Below are 25790 nucleotides of genomic sequence, written 5' to 3'. Positions count from 1 at the left end.
AATTTCTTGAGCAAAAGCCTTGAGAAGCAGGCTAGATCTCAGCTCCTGAAAGGTCAGGGCCACAGAACTTAATTTTGGAGTGTGTTGTTTAAAAGAAATAAACTGAAACCATCAGTTGCAGCCTGCCATAAATTTTTATAGTCTTATGTCCATGGTTATTCAAGGCCTGTGTGCCAGTTTGCTCCTGTGCCTCACTGCTACCACATTAATAAACTTTTAGGAGCATAAAACCCATCTACATTCTTTGTGCATCACACTGCAATTTTGTCTTCCCACCCATCCCTATCTTCCCACCTTTTCATCTTCATCCTAGCTGCTATTTCAGAGACAAAAACAGAGTTCTTTATCTGAGGTCTAAGCAACATCGGCAAATGCCTTCATAAGCTCCTTTGTGGTACCAACACTTGACTTGCCAACACCAAATAGCTCAGTCACTGACCTGGTTTTGGGATGGCATGGTCTCCTTTCAGTTGTGTGTCCCAGTGCTTGGAGAATCAGGGTCATATCTTCTCAGAGGGCTGCAACTTCAGGTTTCTTGGCATGAAAATGGTGGAGCCACAGCTCAAAAAAGCCCTGAGATTGAATTTGTATAGGCTTCATATAGCCTTTGGTGTGGTCTGTTCCTGTATGAGATTGGTGAGAAAATGGTAAATGTGGAACTGTGCAGGCGACAGCCATTCCCCCCCCACCCCAAAACTCTGTCCTGGTGGTGTTGCTGATGCCAACATGGACCCTCCTGGGTCACTTGAAGTGTGTGGGTTGGCCTAAAGAGGTACCGCAGAGGGAGGATGCCCCCTGCTAACTGGCAACTTGCTCTCTATTTGGATTCTGGGAAGCACTGAGGAGATCAGGATACTCCATTAAACTGAATATAATGTCCACCTTCTACTAATTCAGGCAGTAGCTACCAAATCAACCTCACCAGTAAAGAGCTGTGACTTACTGGCTTGTAGATACCACCACTGGGGCTAGTCAGCTGCCTTTGCTCTCCCTGCTTGTCTGCCTGCCTGCTGGGAGCTACTTTTCTTCTATCACTTCCCCCTGACAGAATGAAAGTTTACCCTGGCATTTCCTTAAAGCAGGAGCTTATTAGTTCCAAATCAAGAGACACATTTAACTATTGCAGTGGTGAAGGTCACTTAAGAACTTAAGCAGAGAAACCAAAACAACCAAACAAAAAGTCCCCTGTTTTTTTCCCCACTTACCTCAATGGCAAAAAAGAGTCTAACTAGAGTAATCCAAACACAAACATTCCCCCAGACACTCTCTTCTGCTTCCTCTACTCAAGGCCTCCAGCTGAAGAGGTCACTCCACTCCTCCTTCACACCAAGGAGGATGCCCCTCCTTCCCACCCAGCTGGAGCAGTTTGTTGATCAGAGCTCCCAGCACTATTGGTTGTGCAGACAGGTGGCACATCTCCAGCTGGTGCAGGGAATCAGCAGGCAGGGAAGCAGGGATTCAAGGACTCAAGTGTTGCCCCTGAGGTAACAGGCAGCAACTGCACAGAGCTGGTGGGAAGCTAGTGATGGAAATTCAGACTCTGTGTGGCTGCACTTTGCAAGTGTTTCATTCCTGCAAATGTGGAGCAGTATCTAAAGGCTGAAATCTTGTGTCTGCCACAGACCTTCTCTTCCAGAGCGGTCCAGGACCCAACCAGGAGTATCACAAACTGCCCTCACCTTTCCACATCTGTAGGCATTGCTGAGGAGGGAGGCAAGGAGGTAGAAGCTAGGAATGGATTCTCCTCTGATTCCAGACGGGCAGGAAAATGCATGGCACACATCAGCCTTGAAGAAAAATGTGTTTCTGCTTCTGCCAAAGCAAACTCATTCAGCCTCCTTATCCCTCTTGCCGTGCTGAAACATTGAGATCCAAGACAATAAATGTGTTCTAGCAACTGCTGCATAACTCCTGCCTCTCCCTTGTCCCTGAGACCAGGGACAATCCACTCATTTCAGAACAAGGTGCAACCCCTTCTCCTTTCTTTACTCCCCCCTTCAGACCTTCCTCTTCTCCTGGTGTGCCCTTACAGTGCCAAACCTCTTTAAAGCTTTTTCCTTGAAGGTTTGCACCTGATGTTATCAAAGGTAATTAGACAATTGATACAGAATTCACATAGGGTTTTCTGGTTTCTTTATGTGCTGTGCTTTGCTCAGGCTGGGAAATTAAATTGATGCAAATGGCAGAATCCTTTATTGTTCTGCTGTTGTTTCACTTTGGGTGACATTAAAACTAATGCCTAATTGTTCTAAAGCACTTTATTGTTATAAAAATTATTATTATTATTATTATTACTATTTCTTCCAAGTTGTTCCCTTGCCAAGGGTGGTGCCTGTAATACTAATGTCTCCAGCCTCATTAGGGATTTGATAGCAGTTTTTGTTATTCATAAAATCCTCCACACTTTTATTTTGTTTTGTTGCTGTAATCACCAAGTTTATCATTCTGGAATGATATTTACCAAACTGCCTATAAAGACTTAGTCCCAAACATTTTAGGTGACAAGTAACAGGGTTTTTGTTGTTTTGTTATGGGTGGGGTCTTTTTGCATCTGGGTATGCTTTCAGTTTGCATTTGACTACAGCACCCTTTTAAGCTCTCTAGACAAGGCAGTCATTTTCATATTTTCTGCGTATACTGTTAGTTTTCTTATTTTTGCTACTTTGACCTTCAGAATTCCTGACAAGCAATGTTCACTTTAACTGTTCTCTCAGAAAGCTGCCTGAACAAATAAAAATTAACATGTGTCCAGTTAAATCCTACCACAAGTCTGCCATATGCAGTGGATGTCAGAGATGAATGTAACCAACTATTTTAGGACAGAAAGTTTTATGGTAGAGATACAGCGCTGAAAAACTGAAGTGCATTGGTATTCATAAAATGCAGTTATAGGACTTAAAGAGATACAAATTAAAAAAGGAATCCTGCTTAGGAAGATGGTGTATTTTGTATCTTAGCAGTCGTAAACACTAGAAGTACCAGAGGTACCATGAATTTCTAGTGTGGAGTTTGTTGGTGGGTAGTAGTGTGGGTTTTTTTTCCCTGATGTGGAGTCCTCGCTGACCGCTCCTCCGCTTCCTCCTCACTTGGCAGCTCTTGAGTGTAGAGCTGTTTTGTACTCACTTCTGTATCAGCCTCATTTAAGTGGCCATTCGAGATACGAGTTTTCATATTGCCAGAGCTGGCAGTGCTCTTTGCTGGAGAAGCTGACTCTGTTTCTCTCTCTGTTACTGCAGAGCTGGTGGGGCTGGGGCTGTGGTAATGGCCCTGGGCAGCCCCGCAGCCGGCTGGGCTGGGCTGCTCCTTTACCCACCTGACAGAGCAGGTTATTGTAATAGCAGTAGGTGTACAACAAATGGAAACATTAATGCTGTAGTTTCTGAGAGGTATTTATTCATTCAGATCATCGTAATTTTTTTTTAAATTGTTGTTCAGCAATCTTTTACTTTGTATTCTGTCACATAATACATCCAAATATAAAATAGGACAGGTGTACAGTTTTTATTCCATAATTCAACTTCTTAATTACAGTCTAGTAATTTACAGGCGTGTGCTCTCTGTAAATCCTTTAAGCATGTCTTGAACATTAATATATCAGTAAGTTGGTCAAAGCTTCTACAGCTGTTGTTTAATAACACCTAAGCCAACTAGACAGTACAGAAGTGTATGTTTTCCTTTTACTTATTATAATATATATATTAGAACTTGTAGTCTATTGTATAATACTTCAATGCACATACCTGAAGATATTTTCCCCATTTTTTTTTCTGAGAGCTATATATCCTAAATCACAACAATAAAATTTTTTCACCTTGATTCTCATAAAACTAGACAACTCCTTCTTATTTGCTGATTGAGCTTTACTAGCTGCCTGTCAGCTCAGCTCACCACTGACTGTCTTGCCTACTATCACATTGGATAAGGATTACACAAAGTTGTCTCCAGCTCTTCTTGGCCCTTTAAAAATAGTTTATCATAGCTGAATCACCAGGGAGTGTTTTGTCCTGAATGTTGCTTAACAGCAAGTGAAGGCTGTAATTCCAGACTCTCAGAAAAGTGAGAGAAATGGATATTTTGCAGGATACCTGCAGGAAAGGGTGCTTATTCATAGAGATGCCTGGAAAACCCACTGACAATCAGAAAAAAAGACTAGTTGGTAAGCAAGAGCACCTCAGGGGCTCAGAAGGGATCACCATTTTCTGTTTTCCACCTAATGCTGGGTAAGCCTTGTGTTTACGTGGGCCGGACTGCTGGGAAGCATCACGAGTTGTGCAATGGACCAGACCTTCTGAAGAGCTGCTCAGTACCAAGCTACTTTGGCCAATAGAGTTTGAAGTGGAAAACTAGAGGTCAGGCCAAGGTCAGAAGGAATGTACCCACTTCAGTGACAGCAACTGTGGAGAATGACTTGCAACTCCAAAGATCAGGCTTATATAGTCATGGTGCAGACTTGTATGGAAAACTGGCAGCAGAACCCTGATGAAGCATCATTATGCTTCCAGATGTAGGTAAACTATGAGACATTTAGATGTAGAGCAGTAGCTGCAATTTGGAGGCTGATAATAAATACAGGAATAAAGGAAAACAAACTTTAGGTGGGTTTAGTTTTCTTCTGTATGAAATCCCTCTTCCTTGGCTGACAATCCTTTCAACAGCTCATTTGTACAGCCCACAGTGGTACTCTTATCTCCTAGGAACTCTTTTAGTGAGGGGAGAGGATACAGCTTCTTTCTGTGTGTTCTTTCTGTGGTTACAAATAAGTTACTCTGGAGGTATATAGAAACAAATAGAAAACAAATGAAAGGTTTGTCTGCTAATAGGAAAGAAAAGGCGATGTTTTACTGCCATCTCTGCAAATACAGCTTTGATACTGAGAATCATAAGGCCTTTTTAAATATATTAGCTTTGTTAACTTGCTGGAGAATAAACTGGAGCCCTATACACCTGAAAGCAAAAGATCTGAGTGTTGGACAATCTTTCTCTTTGAGGTTTTGTAAAAAAAGCCCCTCTAAGTCTCTACAGAGTGACTAGACATTAACCTGTATTATGCATTCATGAGAGATTACACATCCATACCAGATTTGAAATAATGCCTTCAGATAAATTTGCTCTAACTCCTTGGTGGCTTCTACAAACCACCTTTTAATATAACTCTACCTCAGTTTCCTGTATGTATATTAGCTCAATGAGGACAATTACAAATTAAAACCTGCTTAGCATGTTAAGTTCATCTTCTGAACATTTGTAAAAAGTGTATCCACTGAATAAGATACTTGTGTTCTTACATATTCCCCTCTCTGTTAGCACTGAATTTTGAAGATGAGTGAGAAACATTACCAATGCAATTTTCTCCCTCAAAGATGTTTGTCTCTGCAATGAGATATAACTGTTTCATGGAGAAAAAGTGTAGTGAGACTGACCCTTAAGGACAGAACTTTGTTCTTCTCAGGTGCCTTTCTCCTTCCCACTCCTCTGCTAGTTAAGGTGCAGCAAGTGAAGTGCCTGAGGCAGAAGTCTTGTGGCCCTTAAAAGTCAAGATCAAAGCAGCTTTAGTGACCCTTACCTTAAGGATGGGATCTGCAACAACAGAAATATGTCTTGGTACAAAACAAAATGGAGGGAAGAAGGGAAGACCAGGATTCTGGCAGAACCTTGCAGAAGGTAGCCAGCAGAAGGGAAGAAACACCATATAAGAAAAAGAACAAAGAAAATCATTAAAATGGATAAAAAAGGTGAATGCTGCAAAGAATGAGTCATGAATGCAGAGCTACACTGATTTTTTTATTTTTATTTTTATTTTTTTATGGGCTGTTTGGTATGCCTAAAGAGAAACACCCATTTTCTTGATCCACAGAGGGAGTAGGTACTTTGCACTGATTTGTGTTCACATTTTCTTGAAAATGTAGCTAAATGCCTTTCCTCTTTCAAAAAAAGCTAGAGAGGAAGCAAAATATTAATCTGAGGTGAAAAAGGGACCATAATGTTCTGCTTTTACACGCTATTTAAAAAGTATCCTCAGGAATGCACATACATACCTTTGGTGGAAATACTGGCTTGGTGTCCAGCAAATCTTTGCTCAATACACTACAGATTATGCTCTTCTCTTTATCTAAATACAAGTCCTTTGCAGGAAGGCATGGAATTGATTGCTTCTCAATTCCTGAATATTTGTTATGGAAATAAAACCAAAAAATTCTGGTATGAAGAGGCATTCAAACTTACCATGGCTGAGCTTTCTGTCATTCTTCCTTTACATCCAGAAAGAGTCTTGTCCCTGCCCTTCAAGCATTTATTTCCCCCTTCCTTTCTCAATTTCACTGCCATCTCCTAATCTCACCATTTGGCCTTTAACCTCTATGCAAGCTCATGACTCCTGATCTTAATCTAGGATCATTAGCATCAATCACTCCTTTAGGCCTGTGAAAACTTTTCACTGAGGGATGCCAGGGGCCTACAGATCTTCCAGGCTGATGCCAGTTAGGGTTGTTGGCTGAACTGTCTAGTGGTGTTTTGTGCCAATCAAGTGCCTCAAGGTGATCAACAGAAATTTACTTGAGGTGTGATTCCTTCCAGTTTGAGTCATTTATGTGGAAAAGGTGAAAGATTAACTTAATTAAATCAGCTAATACTTTCATGAAGGGTTAAGGATATTTCCAATGTTAATGAGGGCTAAGGTTAATGAGGACCAAGCTTTCCTTTCCTGTATGTTTATGTTTGTTAGGTAGTACCACTTACTAGATCTCCTTACTGCAGCTCTCCTGCCATCCCTTACACTGTCCATGATATTGTCTCAACACCTGATTCTTCTGCTTGTCAGAAATGGGTCATCATGACTTCTGCATCTTCTGATGATTTTGAGCTTTCCTACTGTCTCACTTTACATAGCAACTTCTCATTCATATGTTCCCTGGAGCCAGACATCTACCACAATTGCCACACAAAAGAAAAAGACTTCTCTATGTATAATCAACAAGATTTTAAGTAATCTTTTAGGCCTTTAGGTAATCAGAAAATCTTACTGTTTTAAACCATGTCCTCTTTGTTCCCTTGTTTTCTGCATTATTCTCATCAGGGCCATTAAAGCACCTACTGCACTACCAGGTCCAGTAAAAAAAGAAAAAAATATTCAGATAATGTGAGCCTTAGAAATAGCCAAGACTGAAATGTTTGAATGCAATTTCTTCAGGAACTTCTCCTAGAAAGAGATTTTCCTCTCTGGCACCACGCTGTCCATCTACCGTGCCAAATGATAGCACATTTTTTTTAGAAGTCCTGCTTCAAGGGTAGTACCATGGATATTAATGATAGGCTGAAAGATTAGAAAGCTGCTGTTGCACACAGAAAATGTATTTTCTGAATGCTGCTGAAGCTTTCAGGACATCTGTTGTATTTTTCTGATCATCTCAATCTAAACTCTCTCACTGTTTGTTCTTTTCCTCCTCTCTTCAGATTTTCTTCAGCCCACTGTACTCAGAATTATAGAAAGGAAATATGAGATTACAGGAGACATCAAGACAGGTTTAGGTATTTAGTGCAAGAATAGTGAGTCTCTAGAACAGATTGCTCAGAGAAGTTGTGGATGCCCCCTCCTGGAGCTGTTCAAGGCCAGGTTGGATGAGGCATTGAGCAACCTTGTCTAGATAAGAAGTGCCCTTAGTCTGTCTTTATCATGAGGAAGACCTAGCTCAGCAGCCACAGACCTAGGGAGTATGCATTATACCAATAAAACATCCATAATGTTGCAGAAACATTTGTTCTAAAGCAATCTCATTTTTTCTGAAACAAGATGTGCTAAATGAACACTGAAGGCTTGCTATGCCTCTGCAACAAGGCTGCTCTCTCCCAGCTCCTTCCCTCCCTTTTAAGCCCTCTCCCCCAAGGCTTCTGCTTAGATTTTTGAATATACACAGGGAAACATGATTTTAGCATTTTAGTTGCACTTTGTGTTTTTTTCTGCTTTTCCAGTTGCTCTCTCCTTTGGTTGTAGCTTGCTGGCCACAAAAAAGAGTCAGATTAACATTGAATGAAAAAAGTTTAGGGTAGGTGCTGATGAACTCTTGAGATACAAAGATCCTCTTTTCAGTCATGTTGATTAAAGCCCTCTCAGCCATAAAATAAATAATTAAAAAAACACCTGAAGCAATTCTTCAGATGGGGCAGATTAGTATAGCTCCACTGAAATGATGAGCCCACATCAGTTAATGCTAGCTAACTGTGCACTAGATTCCAAATATATTCAGAACTATGGTATTAAAAAAATAGCCTGGAAGACACTTCACAGTCTTTTGGAGAAGTGCATATTAAAACTAAAAGCTCCTGGTGAAATGTGAGAGGAAGATATATCTGTCCATTCTGTCGTGTTGTTCAGCTGTTTGTTGAGTGGAAAAAAGATGGTTGTAGGAAGACTTAAAGAAATTCTGAATGTTAAATTAGTAATGAAAAACTTAGCAGTGGAAAGCTTTGGAGAACAATGAAGAAAGAATTTAATTTAGATGTAAGGATGATAATTTATTATAAATAAAACTTTCTATTGGAAAGGATTCCTGTGCTTAGCAAGTTTTGTGAATCTGCCTTCCCAAGTGTTACAGGAAGGCAGCTCTGAGCATGTTGACTCTAGAGTCACCTTATACCCCTACTAGAAGGACTACAGCTGCCCGTGATGAAGCCACATGCTAGCTTTTATTGTCTCAGTTTTTTAAACAGAGAAGTTTGCTTAAGCTAAAGATACTCTCTTCACTAGTAGTCTAATAAGTCCTGTCATTTGTCTTCTGTGCAGTTCTGGTTACACTAAATATTTGAAAGGTCAGCCCAGGAAGTGAAAACCAACTTCTCCATCTACCTCTTTTCACTGGCCACAGTAGACTTTCCTCAAGATATGGACCTTAATTTAACCTGTTTATTTCCAGATTGATTAACAGTTGCTCACTACTGACCCACAACAATCTCCAATATATTTTAATTGTATTTTGCCTAAAAAATCTAAAAACATTGTATTTTCCCCCCAGAACATCTGAATATTAGTTATGTGGTTTGTTTTCTGACAAGGACTTCTAGAGCTTAAAATTAGTGTCCTTCTGAGAAAGAGGAAATTTTCCTTTGGCACTCTAAGATGCTGTTCAATACTGCTCAAAGAGGGATGTAAAAGGCACAGAAGTTCTTTGCCCTAACTGTAGCATAGCTCCCACCAGTCATTTCAAAATCAGACCCCTGAGATGCAGTCAGACACTGAATGACATAACCCTTCCATTCCATGCATAATATAAGCTGCTTAGCTGCTTTAGCAGTTCTCCTTTGCTTCTCTATTTTGATAGCGTTGCTTCCAGGGCTTTTGACAGTTTGGGGCCAGTTACAATCAATGCACTTACATTTTAGGCACCTATTTTCTTCTTTTTCCAAACCCTCTTTTTTCAAGTTTAGGCTGCAAGTAAATGATGCTGCAGGCAGTGCACCTGAGAAAGAATAGAGTCTGCAGTGCCTGGTCTGGTTCTGTCTACAGTTCTGTCTGACAGCTAAACAAATCTGAAGTATCCTCATACAGTGGCCTTATTGCTTCCATTCCTGAGTGCACCATGTCATCAAATTAAATTTAAACAATACCTGAACGAGTTCTCTTGTTTTAAAATCATAAAATGAGGTCTAACTCTAAAAACACATCTCTGTTGTCTTATTTGACAGATCTCTTCACTAAATTGCAGCAATAACTTGATGTGTGGATGCATTTCAGAGTTTTCCAAGTGCATGCATCCTGAATACTACAGGATCTCACTCCTCTCCTAAAAACTTACTGTGACTACAATTTTGGGTTTTAATGTACAACTAGTTATTGGTACTAGATCCATCCTCTGGATGCAATCAATGCTCTTTCTGCATAAACACAGCTTACGGAGCAATAAACAAAACCCAGTTGCCTTACTCTCTCAAAACAGAGTAGATTGCACATCAGTATTTTGGTTAGTCAGCCACCTCTCCAGCAATCAGAAAGAGTGACTTAATTACATATGATATTTTTGGAACCTGAAAGCACTGTTACAGCCACCTCTCAGAGGATGTGATCTATCTGCATTTATGGTGTTCCATCTGTAAATTCATCTTTCTAGTAAAAGCAAGCCATGTATTTACTTGAAATAAATTTATACCTTGAAAAATTCCAAATGTTCCACACATCTGTACTACCTGATTTCTGCTGAGAAGAACCATGGCCCCCCCAGACAGGGTTTAGAGGCCTCTCCTGTGAACAGCTTGATAGCCATGGGCACAATGATCATCAGTGTGATAGAAGTCTCTTACCCTGAATTGTGCCTGTGCCTTAAAGTACCAAAATATTGTAACATTTAACTTGTTCGCACTTCTTGTTTCCTCTGTCATGAGATCTAAAATACCATCCATTTACTAACTCTGGGAAGTTCATGTGATTTCCATCACAGATATCAAAATCCCAGAAACCACCCAACCAGCTTCATGTCACTTTTCCTTTCCATTCCTATCCATCAAGAGCACTGCAAGATCTCTGCAAGACCTTGCAAGCTGCACTGCAGGGAGTCAACCCACTTACAGGTGATGGCAGTGTACCAATGTTAATTTGAATAACCTAGCTCAGCATGCAGTATGCAATTATTTCCTACTCTCCTGATGTGTTTTTTTCCCCAGCTTATTTCAATTTAATTTGTACTTTGGTAAGGATTCTACCTTTAGAAAAGATAGCTAGTTCACAAGCTTTCCATTATGCTGCAGCTGCTGCTGTTATATTTATCATGGAAAAAAAAAATCTCACCATCTGTGACAATGGGATTTGAAACATAATTGCTAAATATTTCACGTATAGAAATCTAATTGCTTTACTTCTTTTTCCTGAGGGGGGAAAATGTGAGGGCAAAACTTTACAGTTTATTTCATGCTTCACTACAGTGTAATTCTAGACCCTAAGATTTCTACCATTCCTATTTTAGTAATGAATGGAATGTAAAAGGGAGGTATTTAAAATTACTTGCAGCAGTTCTGAGGGTTAAACCTGCTTAACCCAACCTTTTATTAAGAGAATGTCTACAGAGAATATATCTTGTCTAGGGAGTGCTGGGTCATCATATTCTTGTACCAGCATGTTTAGTTCTAAAACCTGGGATTTCTTCAGGTTCCTGTAGCCATCATGTACACCATATACCCACCCCAAATTACAGTATCTGTTCTGAGCTACTCACTACAGCAGGATCTGACCTGAGAAACTTTAGAGTTTTGTTTTACTTTATTATCTTGGAGTACTTTTAAACAGTTTTAAAACATTTTTTTTCCCTTGACCAGCAAGGGAATTTTCAGCCTGAAGTTCTCAGCAGCATCCGGTGAGGCTCTTGGCCAAGTTCTTCAGATACTGTACATCCACAAGGACAGCCTGTTGGCTCTTGCTGTGGCATTTTCTTAATCCTCAGAACAGGTTTTCTGGATCTAGGAATTATAATTCCTGATATCTTCGACCCAGATGCTGGCGAAAAGGTAGTCTGCAGTCTGTATGTAACTCGGTGTGTTCACTTTTTTTTTTTCCCTAGGAACTGGCCTTGCTATTAAATTTTTCTAAAACAGTCATATTAATATGTTCAAAAATCCATTGTTGAGTTTCCGATAAGGGGTCACATCTGTTCATGAAAATCTTCTTCTCAGCTGGGTTGCAATCTATGCAGCTGCTGCTTACTGGATGGAACAAAGTTTTGTCCTACAGGAATGAGAGAAAAAAGAAGTAAGTAACAAATGCCAAGTCATCAGCAGTGTTCTTATTTTACAGAACATGGATTAACACAGCCCTCTCTGAAATAATTTTGTGGTTTCTGTGCACTAACCTTCTGTAATAACCACAGCTACTATTAGAAAGCTGTAGAGAATGGAGTGTTTTTTTCTCTTGGGCTATTAACCTTCACAAAATTGTGAATTCAAGAATGGATGACAAGACATGATCTGATCCTTAACTAATAACAACATAATATAATGAAAAAAAAGAATGTATTTAATAATCTTTGCGTATCATGTGCTTCCCTGGATCCTATTTTTTATGTCTGAACCTGAAAAGGGGGAGGTGTTTGTGTATGGATTTATTTTTGGGCATGCTTCTGGGCAGGAGGATCTGTAACAATCTGTCTGTTAAAAAGGAGTTATTAACTTCAGTGATGTAATAGACAGAGACATCCAGGACTGATGATTTCCATTCTCACCCCATGAAATGCAGACTTTGCCTATGGCCTCTGAAATATGCTTTCTCTCCTAATAAGAAGGAAACACTAACATTTTTTTTAGCTCCCTGTGGAGATTCTGGGAGGATAACCAAGGATTAAGTTGCTTTGAGAGCATATTCATGATTATTAGTTTGATTAATATTTACTTCACAAAGCTGAAGCAAAATGTAAATAACCTGTTAATCTTTGGAAAAGCAGAAACTACTCAAATGAACAAAATGGTATTTGTGGGTTGGGTGGCTGCTACATAGTAAATATAGTTTACATAGGTAAGTAAGTGTTTGAGAGGGACGTATGTGAGAGTGATTACATTGTTTGAAAGTTTCCAGGAACTATGCATGGACTGTATCCATTCAATTAATTTCATATTACCCTCTCTAAAATGCATCCAGGCTTTTTCCTTCCGTGCCAAAAATGCCCTGCCTGTATTTTAACAGTAATCCTGCTTGCCTGGTTTTTGAGAGATAAAAAATAGTCAAATTGCAATTGATTAAAAACTCACAGTTACTCTGTGTGCTGAGCATACAGAAATTTTAACTAAGAAGAACGTGTATTCAAAAAAAGAAGCATGAAGGCAAAAAGAAACTTAATACTATAAACCAAAATTAAAAAGTAGCTATTTCAAAACACTTATGAAAAAGTTCATGTTTGTTTTTAATTTTTTTCTTTTTCACATTTAGGAAAGATGAACTTGATTGGTTTTGAGGGTTGTGAAACACTGGTAAAGTACAAGGCCCCTTGTTTATAATAACATATGTGACAAAGAGCAAGGTCTGAAGCATCACCAGCTCTGGCTGGTGCTACACCTGCCTTTCACAAACACTGCTTTTCAGCTCCAGCATTTGCCCTTCCCTCAGAAGAGTGGGTAAACACATGCACACACAGGACTGCAGTTCAGAAAGATGCAGCCAGAGCCAACAGGACCAAACAGAATGGGTGGAGGCCTTTCTGTCATGATCCATTTTGCTCTATGAGTTGAGCAGCTGGGATAATTCATCTCGCGAGAAGGGGCTAAGTGTAACCTGTAGAAAGGACTGGCATGTCCTTACCAGGAGGTGGACCTGCAAGAACTGCCAAGCACCCTACGGAGTGGTGCAGGCACCTGTTTGCACCTGGCCAGCTCCTCTTGTCCTGTGAGAGACTGATGGAGCCCAAACCCAGGATATTGCGACTGTGCCATGGCCATCCTAACTGCTGTGGGGCTCAGAGGAAGGTGGTATCTGATTTCCTTGAGTCATAGCTGGCCATAAGAACCAGTCAAGCTACTAACAAGCTGAAGCTGCAATATTAGAAACTTTAATAGGATAGCTGGCAAAAGGAGAAAGGAAACTGCTTCAGTACAAAAAGAGTGCTATGAAAACCACTCCAGACTTTCTGAAGAGAGCTGCAGGTCTTTCTTCTCACAGAAATACCTAGTGGATGCAATTTTTGAGTGGAGCATTGTTGGTACTTTCTTTTAGAAAGTCTGGTTATTAGGAGAGAAGAGCATCTTTTAAGAATGGGAACACAGTTACTACTCTGGAAAAAGTTCTGGCTGACCTAGCTGTATATAAAGATTTATTAATTTATCATTTCAAGCTTATACTGACCTAGGGTCAATGCCTGCTGCTCTTACAGGTTTCAATGGAAACAAGCTCAAGACTTTGACAGGTAACAGCTGCGTGCATTCCTAAGAAGAACTTTCTAAATGAAATGTATAAATTCGTCTTTGTACCAATATTGAAAAGCTGCAAGTGCTCTTGTGGAGACTTTTCTAACATCTGAAAATAGCAGAGTGATATTCTTTTTCTTCATGCCTTCTGGCACGAAGGCAAGTCTGAAGATCATTTGCAGAAGGAGAAACTTCTCCATAAGATAATGGACCTCGGCAGTTCAGGGGGTTGGTAATGAGACACAGCCTTTCATTTCTTATAGGTCACTGCTATAACTATGGCCAAGGTCAATAGCAACTGGAAGTCATTAGCAGCTGGTGGCTGCAGTAGTTTTCTCTGAAATTAGTTGGTTGCCCCAGTACAGTTTCAGCAGGACAGATGTCCATATGATAAAAGGCACTAACACAATATCTTTGGTTGTCTGAGGAAATGATCTATATACCTAGTGTGTGTTACTCTTACAGGTCTTCCCTGAAGCTGTCAGAGGGGTATGAGCAAACCATACTGTTCTGGGCATGTTGTTTGACGTCAGCAGCCTAACATCTATCATAATCACTAAGCTCAGGGCAGAATTACAGTATAATGAAACTGATTTTGCACAACTGTTTCTTTTTAAAGACCTACTGAATCAGAACCCTCATGAAAACTTGTGCTCTACAAATAGCACTAATAGGTCTAGAGCACACAAATGCTGGGGTATCTACACTGTAAGAATCTTAAAACAGTGCAGAGATCAACCCTTAAAAGAACAAAAACCATATCTTCTAGTTTTATACAAATGGTATGATAACATAGAAAGAAACATTTCATATTAAGCAGCTTTTTAAGATATTTACAAACAAAGTAATTTTTCCTAAAACACAAATTATTGGCAGGAGAGACATATGACCATTAGGAAACTGCAGTGTCTCTAAGTAGTGCAAATAACAGAAATGAATGACCTGCTCTGCTTTTCAAAAGGAGGTACTTCTCACTTAAATGGACTAATCTTATTTATTAAGGGTGTAATTTTAGTAGTATACTGTCCTCTAAGTAAAGGATTTTAGTACAGATGCAGTTAGACCAATACACCATCCTTTTCTTGTACTGTTGCATTTTTTGGTATTTTTGAAACACTATAGATCATATTGCAAAGATGTTCTCAGAACTAGGTATGACTTGTATCATTATGATTTTGGAGATATAGCTGTACCACCAACAATCTCTAATGTAAATCTGCTCTGTACTGAGGAAACAGACTATGTGAAACAATAAAAAAAAGAACTATTTACTGTTTAGCTAAACTAGAACTAAGCCTAAAGAATTCTATTTTTCCAATGCAGTTTCTTAATTTGAAGGTCTATGCAAAGTAATCAGCTAGCTGTCAGGTTGGCACTACAGTTAAGACTGTGTCAGTACTTCCATCATAACAAAATTTTGTGGTGTTTCTTGCTGAGATAGAATGCCTGCCTTGCATTGAGAACTTTTATGTGAGCCCTGTCAGCCTTCTAGAAATGAAAAATGAACCTGTGCAGAGGATTTAATAGAATTTACACCGTGTATTTTTTTCAAATGTCTTTTTTTTTTTTTTTTTTATCTGCTGTATTCTGTCCACATCAAAGGTGATGAGCCTTAAAGAGGGCAGCTCCAGACCTGCATTTTGTCTTATGAACCAGCTACATTAGGCACCAATGAAGTGCTAAAGGTATTAAAGTTTCTTTCTTGCAGCTTGGGTAGGCAAAAAGATAAATTGGAGAGGCAAGAAGGTATTATTATGGCATTATAAAGCTATCTCTGCAGCAATATGCCCGTGACAATTTATGTCCTCTAAATATCTGGCCCATATGTTCTAACGTTATTACAAGTAATACCTCAGTTTCAAAGGGATTACACTTCTGAAAATTCTTGTGATGGATCTCCAGTCACAACATAAATAGGGTGAAAAGGCACAGGCTAATAAGTAAGTACTCAGAAAAAGGGTCAAGGAAAAACTACTTTGAATGGATCTCATTTAGTTTTCTACTATACATATTTTCCAACTAGAAAGCACAGTTCAGGTTTACCTGGCTAAATCCAATTCTGGGCACTTTTGCCTCAGTTTAAGCAAGGTGGTGGCCAAAGAAAAGTGAAAGATGTGTGAGAGGAATCCTCAGTGGTCCAGAGAAATCTATGACCTCATCTTGCATGGAATACAGAGTTTGTTAGAGCCATCTTTAATCAAGACAACTTGCTGATTAATCATTTAAAAAAATTAACAACAAGTTGGTAGCATTACCAGGACTTTTTGCCCTAAATAAAACTCTGATGGTTTCTAACTTGACCTCTTGTTTCCAGTGATTTATAAAAATGGGCTGAAACAGCAGATCAAAATAGTGTATAAGATGCTTATCTTTGATTTATAAACACCTGCCTTCTATGGGCTTACAGCAGTGCTTCTAATGTTGGGTTGTTTGTTTTTTGTTATTTTTTTTTCTCTTCATTGAGGGAGATTTTTCTTCTGCTTGTAATTGCTGAAATGTAGTAACTCATGAGTAGCATTTCTTGCTGCTGTCACATTGGATGAAAATATTTCCAACAGTGCCTCTGCTAAGATGACACAAGCATCTTGAAGAAGTAGCATGCTAAAACACCTTTCAGGGAACAGATCCAACAGAGACATCCTCTGAACTGGATCAGATCCATTTTCATTTAAATTTGACCTAAATAGCTGAATGCTCTAAAGGAATATGCTTTAAAGAGAGATTACCACAAAATTAAATTGGAACATCAGGGTGGATTTTAAAACAAAGCTTCTCTGATGGGAAAACACAAGCCTGTGCTAAACTGAACATAGGCTGAAGACAGTCTCAACCTCCGAGATGCCCCGGAGTGACTCCAACCTTCCGATAGCTCCAGTGCTGGTTTCCCTTCATCCCGTGACAATCGTATAGAGTGACAGGGCTGCTGTGTGAAATGGCATCAAAGCAGAACTTCCTGGTGTGAAGTGGCTCTCCGGGGCGGATGTCTTCTCTCCAACCAAAGGTGAAGAGCTAGAAAGACAATCAGGCAAGGTAATTGAGTGAAAAACATTTAAACCATACATAAAGCTTGATGCACGTTTCTCTACTCTGTACATCCCTGCGTGCAGTTACGTGATGCCAAGTGCCCTAATTGAAGTGCACTGGCAGGGATGTGGAATATACCCCAAGAAGGCACGATTTCTGTGGCAAGGAAGAAAATAATCTCTGGTGACACAGGTCTGGAGAGAGGAGAGGGGGTACACTGTACTAAAGCCTTTAGTTATTCCAGGTAAAGAAGCACCTGTGTGCGCTAGGACTGCTGCTACTTGGGACTAAGAAAGCTTCTGCCATCAACTTTTCTCTAGCTCTCATTTGGGTCTGAAGAAGATATCCAGAGATATCTTTCCAATGCAGCTTCTTTCCTATGTTTAATGAACAGTTTCCTTCTGTTTATATGGGACACTGATAGCATATCCTCTCTTTTTTCCTCCGAAACCACACATTAAATGATCTTCATCTTTCTACTGAAAATCTGTGAGCTACGGGCAGCTTGTTAAAATTCTTTCTCTTGCTGTCTGAGAGGAATTGTGGAGGCTCACAGCTAATAGAGGAATCCTGCTCAATCAGACCCTATCTGTCTGAAATGATGCTGTGACACTGCAGTCTTTCAACCATCAGATGAGGGTGACAGTTCTGACAGCATTAAATTTAAATATGCAGACTGTGTTTTCCTTTCAGGTTCCAGCTTGTAAACTGCTACTGAGAAGCTCTTCTGAGAGCTGTGAGAATTGGATTTTTCCTTTTTTTTTTTTTCCTTGTCAGTGCTGTTCTTTGGCTTTCCACATGATTTTTGATTTTCTACAGTACAAACTGAAATATAACATCAAGAAGGTGAAGCTCTCTTTCAGTGAGCAAACTTTGCTAGTGGGAACTGTTTAGCAGCCATGGTTCATCTTGTGGAACTGCATTTGGGCTTGCTATCCAGACAAGCATCTCCCCATACTGTGCTCAGACTGCCTCCAACACCACCAGCTCAGAGTAGCTTCAGTTCTTATCTAGCACCCTGGTCCTTGCAATGCACACACTTTCCCTGATAGAACCAGTATCTACAAATCCAACCTGAAATTTAGTGTTTTGTAGGTCTGATCATGATTACTTATATTGCATTTCCCAGATTTTAGCCCTTTCATTTTGATAGCTATCTTCTTTCCATGATCTTTATAAAAGACACAGCTTTAAAAAATACTCATCTTCAATCTTATACCATGCTACCAAGTGCCACATTTGAAGGCTGTTCCTTTGGCCTGCAGGCATGAAATACAAGAATACATCTGAATATTTGCTTTTTTATTGTTTCATGTTTCATTGTAAACTGTTGCTCCCTATTTACACCTGTACTACAGGTTTTCTAAACAGCGTTTTCTTAGTCGGCCCCTGTGTCCTTATTTCTTCTCCCCCCCAGAGTGCATTTTATATTTATCTGCAGTAAAATGCGGTGAACAGCTTTAATTTTCAAAACAATTTCTGCCTTTTAGAAAGTAAAGTATTTTTCTACTCTTCTTCATGTTTCTTGGAAGCACCATCATGGAATCCCTACAGAGATAACTTGTAATTTCCAAGCTAATTTCCAATTTCTTTTTCTCCTTTTTAAAATTCCTGTTTTTAAAAAGAGTTTCAATTTAAATCAACAAGCACATCTTCTCCATAGTGATATTACTATAAAATCAACCTTGGTGGTGCAGAAACATGTTTTAGGACTAGGAGGGAGAAGAGAAAAAGACTGATCAGAAAAATGGTTATACTTCTCTATATACTCAATTAATATAAAAATATTGTACTTACAGAAAAAATGAGAAGTCTTATGGTCCTTTCAATCTCATAATTCCCTGCTATCCTCCATTATTCAGCAAATTCTCTTTAGTTAACACTAAGTCTAGGTGATAGAAAAATTACCTCTCCTTTGTATAATGTACAATTCTGCATGTTATTGGATAATGTTCTGAGTACATAATGCTTTGTTGCCACCACCTGTCACTTTGGATTTTGTTGTTCTTTTGACCTAAGCTGTTAGGAGCCACCTGTGTCTGATTTTACAAGAAATGGATGAGCATTTGTATGCCTTTCTTAATTCCTGTCTGCTTGCTGATTTGAAACCAGGCTGCATCTGAATTTCCAGACACAGCATTAACAAACAGAAGTCTGGTTCTTCACCTGCAACCCATGGGGCTGCTGTTCACTGCTCCCTGCTGGACCCATGAAATCTTCTGTCCTGGTTCAGTGCATGCTCATTCTCCTCCTTTGCCAACTCTCATATCACAGAACCTGTAGAAAACAGCCCCATCCTCTGCATTTGCAACCAAGCAACCCCTCAGCCCTCTTGCATTAACTTTTCATGCAGCCTAGCCCTGCCATGCAGCAACTGGGGAAAACACAGTTTTCCAGCTTCATTTATAATTGGCACAGGGCCTGGAGAATGATTGCCTGATGCAGCCCTTGGCTTGGGACCATCTATAGGACAAAGGCCCTTTTGATACCATTAATGCTTTCCAGCCTGACAACACTGTTCAATGACTTGCTGCCTGGCTGGGGTCCATCAGCTGCTGTTGTGCTTTGACTGCAGCGTTAGGCTTGAGCGAACAACGTGTGCCATGCATAGAGGTGAAAAGCCATGTTTTGGAAGTGGGCTCTGACTTAAATTATACCCCCAAGTAAAGAGGAAAGAGCTGGGTTGCAGCATAGCTACTTGCTGGGCCATGTTAGAGATGATGTCTGTCCTCTTACTCCCTGGCCAGGCTGGGGGACTTGAGAGGAGGTGATGGTGCCTGTCATTTTCCTTTGCTGATCAGTCTGGCAGAGCCCCAGTTTCCCAAAGCTGGAAGTTAACTCTGGGAAGACAGAGGTGGAAGACTGCTGAACAGTGCAATCTTTTCCTTCTTCTCTGTTTTTCAATTCTGGGGAAATTTCCAGAAACTGGATTGACATTCATCCTTACTTCCCACCACTGCTGAGACTTTTGGCTTTCAATGCCTGTCCTTGTAATGTGACACAAATCAAGTGGCACCAAGAATCAGGTATTGATCCAGCATCAGCACTGATGCCTGCTCCACTGATCGTATCAGGCTACTATACTTTGCCACTGAATTTCCTATAAATTTATAGCAGAAGTTACAAGACCAGATGAGTGTCAATCCATGCTACTTGAAATATGACACTAAAATTCTTGATATTTTCATTAACACTGCTAGTATCTATCTATTGGCATATATAGAAATCACGTAAGCAACAAACTCAAGAAGATACAAGCAATAAAGATGAGCTCTCCGTGGGCTGGTCAGGTGTTTGACAGTTCTTCCCAAACACTCTTTAACAAAGTTAATCTTCTCAGTTTACTGTGGTGCAAGCACCAGGTGATATCCCTTCTCCTAGTGGGATGTTTTGTTAGTCTGTGGTTTTACATGCACTGCAGGTAATGCTCCTGACCAGGCAGCCTTTGGGATTGAGTAAGAAGAGCTAGATGAAAAAATTTCTATCAAAATATACCAACCTAAACCACACTTTTGTGGGAATATTTACACTTCTATTGGCTGCCAGCAGTCCTGAGCTCTGCATCACCAAAATGTTTTTATCTTCTAAAAGGAAATATTATCAGAATTTTTTTTCTCTAGAAGTAAACTGAAAGTTCTCTAGTTTCCTCTAGATGCAATACTATGCGCATACTGTAAGTTCCTATGAGACAGAAATTTAGAGTTTCAGCCAGGTCTACTACCTCTTTTGCTTCCCCTTTTAGTTCATGAGCAACTATAATTCTTTCCTCTCTTTCTCAAGTGACATCTGTAAGATCTGTACCTTGCACAAACTCGTGCTTGAAATCTATCAGCCAAATGGAAGTCATTTATACCAGCAGTCTGAATACTTGAGAAAAAGAACTTTTGTTTTTAAACTAATCCAGAATCCAACAGGATGTTACCACTACTAAAATTATGGAAATAACAAGTTGTCCAGCCATACAGTAGCAGATACCATGTCAGGTTCTTGTCTGGTAAGGACGGACACAAAATCATCTTTCTTTAAAAATGTCTGTTTTGTAGTTTGATAAATTTCCTTCCTAGGATAAACTTATTTTGCATTTAATTATTTACTGTAATAATTTTAAATTAAATTATTATTTAGATATAAATAATTTATAATTTTTTAAATTTCTATAATAAAATCCAGTATTTCTCACATAACTTCTAGGCTGTACATCCCCAGTTTGGATAAACCACCGGTAACTCTCTTCCCATCAGTGGGTAGAACAACCTCTGAACGCAGCGCAGCCTTCTGGGGGAAGGAAAAGCAAACAAAACACCTCCAAAAACCCCAGCGAATGAATCGAACTAGAAGAGAGTGAACCCTTCCGAGGGAGTTACAGCCGGAGCCAGTGCAGGGCTGCCCTGAGCGTTCCGCAGCCCGCGGGCGCACTCCGCAGCCCGCCCGGAGCTCGGCAGCCGCCGCCGCCGCTTCCCCCCCGCCGCTCCTCAGCAGCCCCGAGTCACCCAGCCTCGGCAGCCCCAGTCACGGAGCTGTTCAGCCAACTGGATGAAATGTCCTCGCCTCAGGAGAGTGCTGCCGGGCGGTCTTTTTAGCAGGGAAAAGGCACGCACTGTTCCGCACCAGCCCGGCAGAAATAATTCATGCCCTCCCTGGAAGGCACGTCAAGCATGGATGTGCTTGTGGCTTTCTAGTTTTGGTTCGCGGCTCTGAGGAGCTGGTTGGCTGAACTCCTTTTGTACTAGCTTAACCCTATTTATTTTAATGAAGTCACTTCTCGTCGTTAGTACGGACTGAGACCTTTACATCACAAATGTCGCAACGCAGACTGAAACGTGGATTCCTCGCCACCCTTGTCCCTTTGCATCCTTTCCTCTACTTCACAAGACCTTACTCTTTCAAAAAAGATTAGTAATCTCCCTTTTCTCTGCTTTCCCTGATAATTTTTTAAAATTATTATTTAATTTTATTTTTATTCTCTCACCCTTTAATCCAGGTTTCTTCCCTTCTTTCTCTCATCTCTGGCATTCTTGGGCCTTCCTTCCTTCTTGAGGAGAGTTTGGAACTCTTCAGTTTGCATATTTTAAAGACAGTAAGCACTGTGCTGACCTAGTCTGCACCATCCAACTTTCTTCAATTAATTGCTTGAATTACTGAATGTCTTCCACAAACAAACTGGGATTATATTTATCTAGTTTTGGCATCCCATCACTGTGCTACATCTGTGGTAGCTATGTGAAGAAGCCTTCTTTCAGCAACTTTCTTTTTCCCAAGTTGGCACTTACCTAAATTGTGACCATCCTCCAGCTTTTCTGTTTAACTCACTTGCACCTCTCCCCCTTCACTTCTCAGTATCCTCTGAAAATGATTTCTTAACCTCAGCACTTCAAATATCCCTCAAAACTCCACTCTCCTGAGCTTTTAAGCTCTTACAAAGTGCCAAATGTGACTGCCAGGCCAATTTTTCTTCCCGTCTTGGGGAAGTTTTTCTATTCTGGGACCTTCCTCTGTGAAAGGCATGTTCACTAAAATTGATAATAAACTGTTAGGTTGTACATTTCAACTGGATTCTCTTTGCTCAGGTTGGCCAGACCCACAGCCTGTGGGTCATGATGCCTTTCCTAAGGCACTCGCAGCCACAATGAGTACAAATCGGAGCTCCTCTCCTCTATACTCCTGAAGCTAATACTTTTCTACCTTACCAACCTAGATAAAAGTGCTTTTTGAAGTTTTATCATCCCTTGACTTTGTGAAACTCCTTTCTGGTTTTTTTTTTCTTTACCAATTTATCTCAGTTATACCACATATTAATTTAAAATATACCTGCTCATCGAGATGAAAGCCCAGGAGCAGACAACACTAGGGCTTTACAAGCCCAGGAACTATATTTAAAATATTTTCAGGCAACTGAACCAAAGTCAACCTGCTTTATCACACAGTGGGGAAAATGGGGCACCCAAAAGCTCCTCGGGCATTGCAATTCCCTTTGTAAATTAAGAATATAAGGCCAAATGATGGTTGAAATTTCTGAGGTTATGTTAAAGAGCATTTAGTAAAGCCATTTAGGTCAGCAGTCAGTCACAAACTATTTCTACACCCTGCTTTGCCTTAGGAAGAGAAGGAGCTCTCAGAGAAATGTTTAGAAACTGTAAGAGAGAACTGCCAACTTTACACTATTTCTACTGATAAAATACCTGCTCATGTGACCATGTCCTTTCTGAGCCATCCTTCACACAGATGTCCAGTCTCAGCTCAGTCCCTGTAGCTCCGTGTTTACTGTCCACACAGAGGTTGGCTGCCACATTTCGAATCTGCAAAAGTCAAACAGCAGCATTTCATGTTAAACCAGGCTGCAGAACAAAGCTTCTAGCATCAGGGGGTTAGGAATTTAGTTCCCTTAGTGAGAAACTGAAGGGCTTGAAATCAACCTTTAGTTACATAAAACCTGGTGGAACTTATTTTTTTACTGGGTAGAGTTCCTGGAATGAACTATTATTTTTCTGAAAAACTTTAGAAGCAGCAAAGTTTGAAATACTCTGCACAACAAATGAAAGGTGTGTGTGTGTGAAATATTCCCATGCAAAAAAAACCAAGGGCAAGAAGTGTTTGAGAAGTTCAAGTCTTGGTCTGAATGCTTCTTCCCTCCTACCAAAGCAAGAGAGATCAACTGTGTCAGGAGGAAATTATTTCCGTATGAGTCTCTTTGCCTCTCAAATACTGCATACCTCACACACAAAAGGATGGAAAACTTCTCAGCATGGCACCAAACATTGCAGAGAGGAGCAGTTCTCATACTTGTAAGGCACATGGGAGAGCTACTGTGCTCTTCTTATTCTAGAGGACTGGAACCAAGTCTGTTCACCATGTTCTGAGAAAGATTTAGACAGATGGGAAAGCAAAAGGGATTGGAGAAAATCTAACAACCCATTACCTTCAGGAGAGGTTTTAGGAGCTGTATTTGTTTAGCCAAGAAGAGGGTAGATAGGACAATTGATGAGAGTATCAGTTTGAGTGATTGGCTCCAACAAACTCTGAGTCTTCACCGGAGCACAGAGAAATTTTGGGCAAGTCCAGTTCTACCCTTTTTTTTTCCTATTTTGATACAATAAAAATTGCTATAGATGAGATAAACCACTAGCATGTCATACACACAACCAGATGCCGAAACCTACTAGTCAAATGGTCACATTAGCTGAAGAAAAAGGATGAAAGGTGATTAATTTTTAAAAGCTCTGCCTTCCTTTTCGCATAACCTACCAAAATGGACAGGAAAGAATAATGATGGGAATATATTTTAATTTTGCATTTTTAAAGTTTTATGTGAAATAATTACTCCAAATATAAATTTTTGGAGAGTGTTCAATCACTTCTCAGTGCACTTAAATTTACATTGTATAAGTAAAGATTACTGGCTTAATACAAAATTAAATAACAAATCAATTCTTTTCTTAGAGCATGAACTAATTAAAATGGGATTCTAACACCTGCAGTTAACAGTTGGGGTATATTTATGTGATTCAGAATTGTAAAATGACAGTGAATATACTCCCCATCCAATGAATGCTTATTGGATTGAAGGGCTTTCATAAGGGTTTGTTGCAACTCACATGCCAGCTCATTTTTTTGTTGTTGTTGGTTTCGTTTGGTTTTTTTTGGTTGGTTTTTTTTTTTTTTTTTTTTTTTTTTTTGGTTTACCCTTCCTTTCAACTGCAGAAGGGCCATGGTTTGGTTTTTATTTTCTTTTTGCAATACAGGAATTTCAGTCAAGTCTGTGCTTTTGTTCTCTGGTGTTTCTGTGTGGCCTTGGCAGTAGCTAGAAATTGAACTGCACCATTATGCTGCTGCCGGGATCATGGGGAAAGTTCTGCTGAATGACAGAGCCTGCAAATCCCCTAAGACACTTTCATAAAAAAAGGAAGGAAAGCAGAGCACAAGGAGAGGCCTTTTTCAATAGAACAGTTCAATATCATAGAGCGGTTTGGGTTGGAAGGGACCTTAAAGACCATCTAGTTCCAATCCCACTGCCATGGGCAAGGAAGCCCCATTCAACCTGGCCTTGCACACATCCAGGCATGAAGCATCCACAGCTTCCTTGGGCAACCTGTTCCAGTGTCTCACCACCTTCATAGTGAAGAATTTCTTCCTAATATCTAACCTAAATCTACCCTCTTTCAGCTTAAAACCATTCCCCCTCATCCTATTAACTCATGCCCTTGTAAAAAGTCCCTTCCCAACTTCCCTGATTACTCCCTGCAGGTACTGGGAGGCTACTATAAGGTCTCCCCAGAGCTTTTGTCCCTCTGCAACTTTCTCAGCCTGTCTTCACAGGAGAGGTGCTCCTGCCCTCTGATTATCTTTCTGGCCCTCCTCTGGACTTGCTCAAATATGCATTTGAGGTGCCTTGTCTCCAGTCACTCACACAATGGATTTCAAATTTTTAAAATTATGAGGTACAACTGGCAAAGAAACAGCTAGTACCCTTAATACACTCACTTTTCCAATATTCATATTTATGCAATTGTAGAGACTGGGATGAACAGGAGACAGAAGATTTTATCACCCATGCATCTAGAACACTGAATTGCTATGTGCAATATTTATTTGCTCAACCTGTCTGTCATTTGTACAGACAGATAAGTGTGTGTGAAAAGCATGCCTTTGAGAAGTTTGTATAGGCTAACAAAGATGGCTAGCAGTGATCTTAAAAGCTGGTTTAGAATTAAAGAAAATCCAAAATAAGCACAGAACACTATATGTAAGTCATTATTCATATTTCATTCTTGAAATGCCATCCTACACAGAAGTTAGGACATAGCAAGACAGTAAGAATATGGGCCCTATGGTCCTCATAGGGAGTAGCTGGGGCTTAAATGAACAGAGAATACAAACTCTAAGGAGTCTGTTTTCACTCTTCT

At 40.0% G+C, this 25790-nt stretch overlaps 1 protein-coding gene across 1 annotated transcript in view; it reads right to left on the bottom strand.

Annotated features, from left to right (window-relative positions):
* Window positions 1-7652: 7652 nt before the first annotated feature.
* The window catches only part of GALNTL6 (polypeptide N-acetylgalactosaminyltransferase like 6), a 449783-nt gene continuing 431645 nt past the window's right edge, over window positions 7653-25790 (bottom strand). Inside the window, exons 10-12 of the mRNA XM_071743188.1 lie at window positions 23070-23186; window positions 16726-16875; window positions 7653-11701 (exon numbers count right to left, since the gene is read on the bottom strand). Of these exons, the coding sequence (XP_071599289.1) occupies window positions 11534-11701; window positions 16726-16875; window positions 23070-23186 (435 nt within the window). The 3' untranslated portion in view covers window positions 7653-11533. The remainder of the gene's footprint in view (window positions 11702-16725; window positions 16876-23069; window positions 23187-25790) is intronic.

The sequence above is a fragment of the Heliangelus exortis genome, chromosome 4, assembly GCF_036169615.1.
Source record: "Heliangelus exortis chromosome 4, bHelExo1.hap1, whole genome shotgun sequence".
In the NCBI taxonomy this organism is placed as follows: domain Eukaryota; kingdom Metazoa; phylum Chordata; class Aves; order Apodiformes; family Trochilidae; genus Heliangelus; species Heliangelus exortis.
This window is presented reverse-complemented; position numbering and strand designations above follow the sequence as displayed.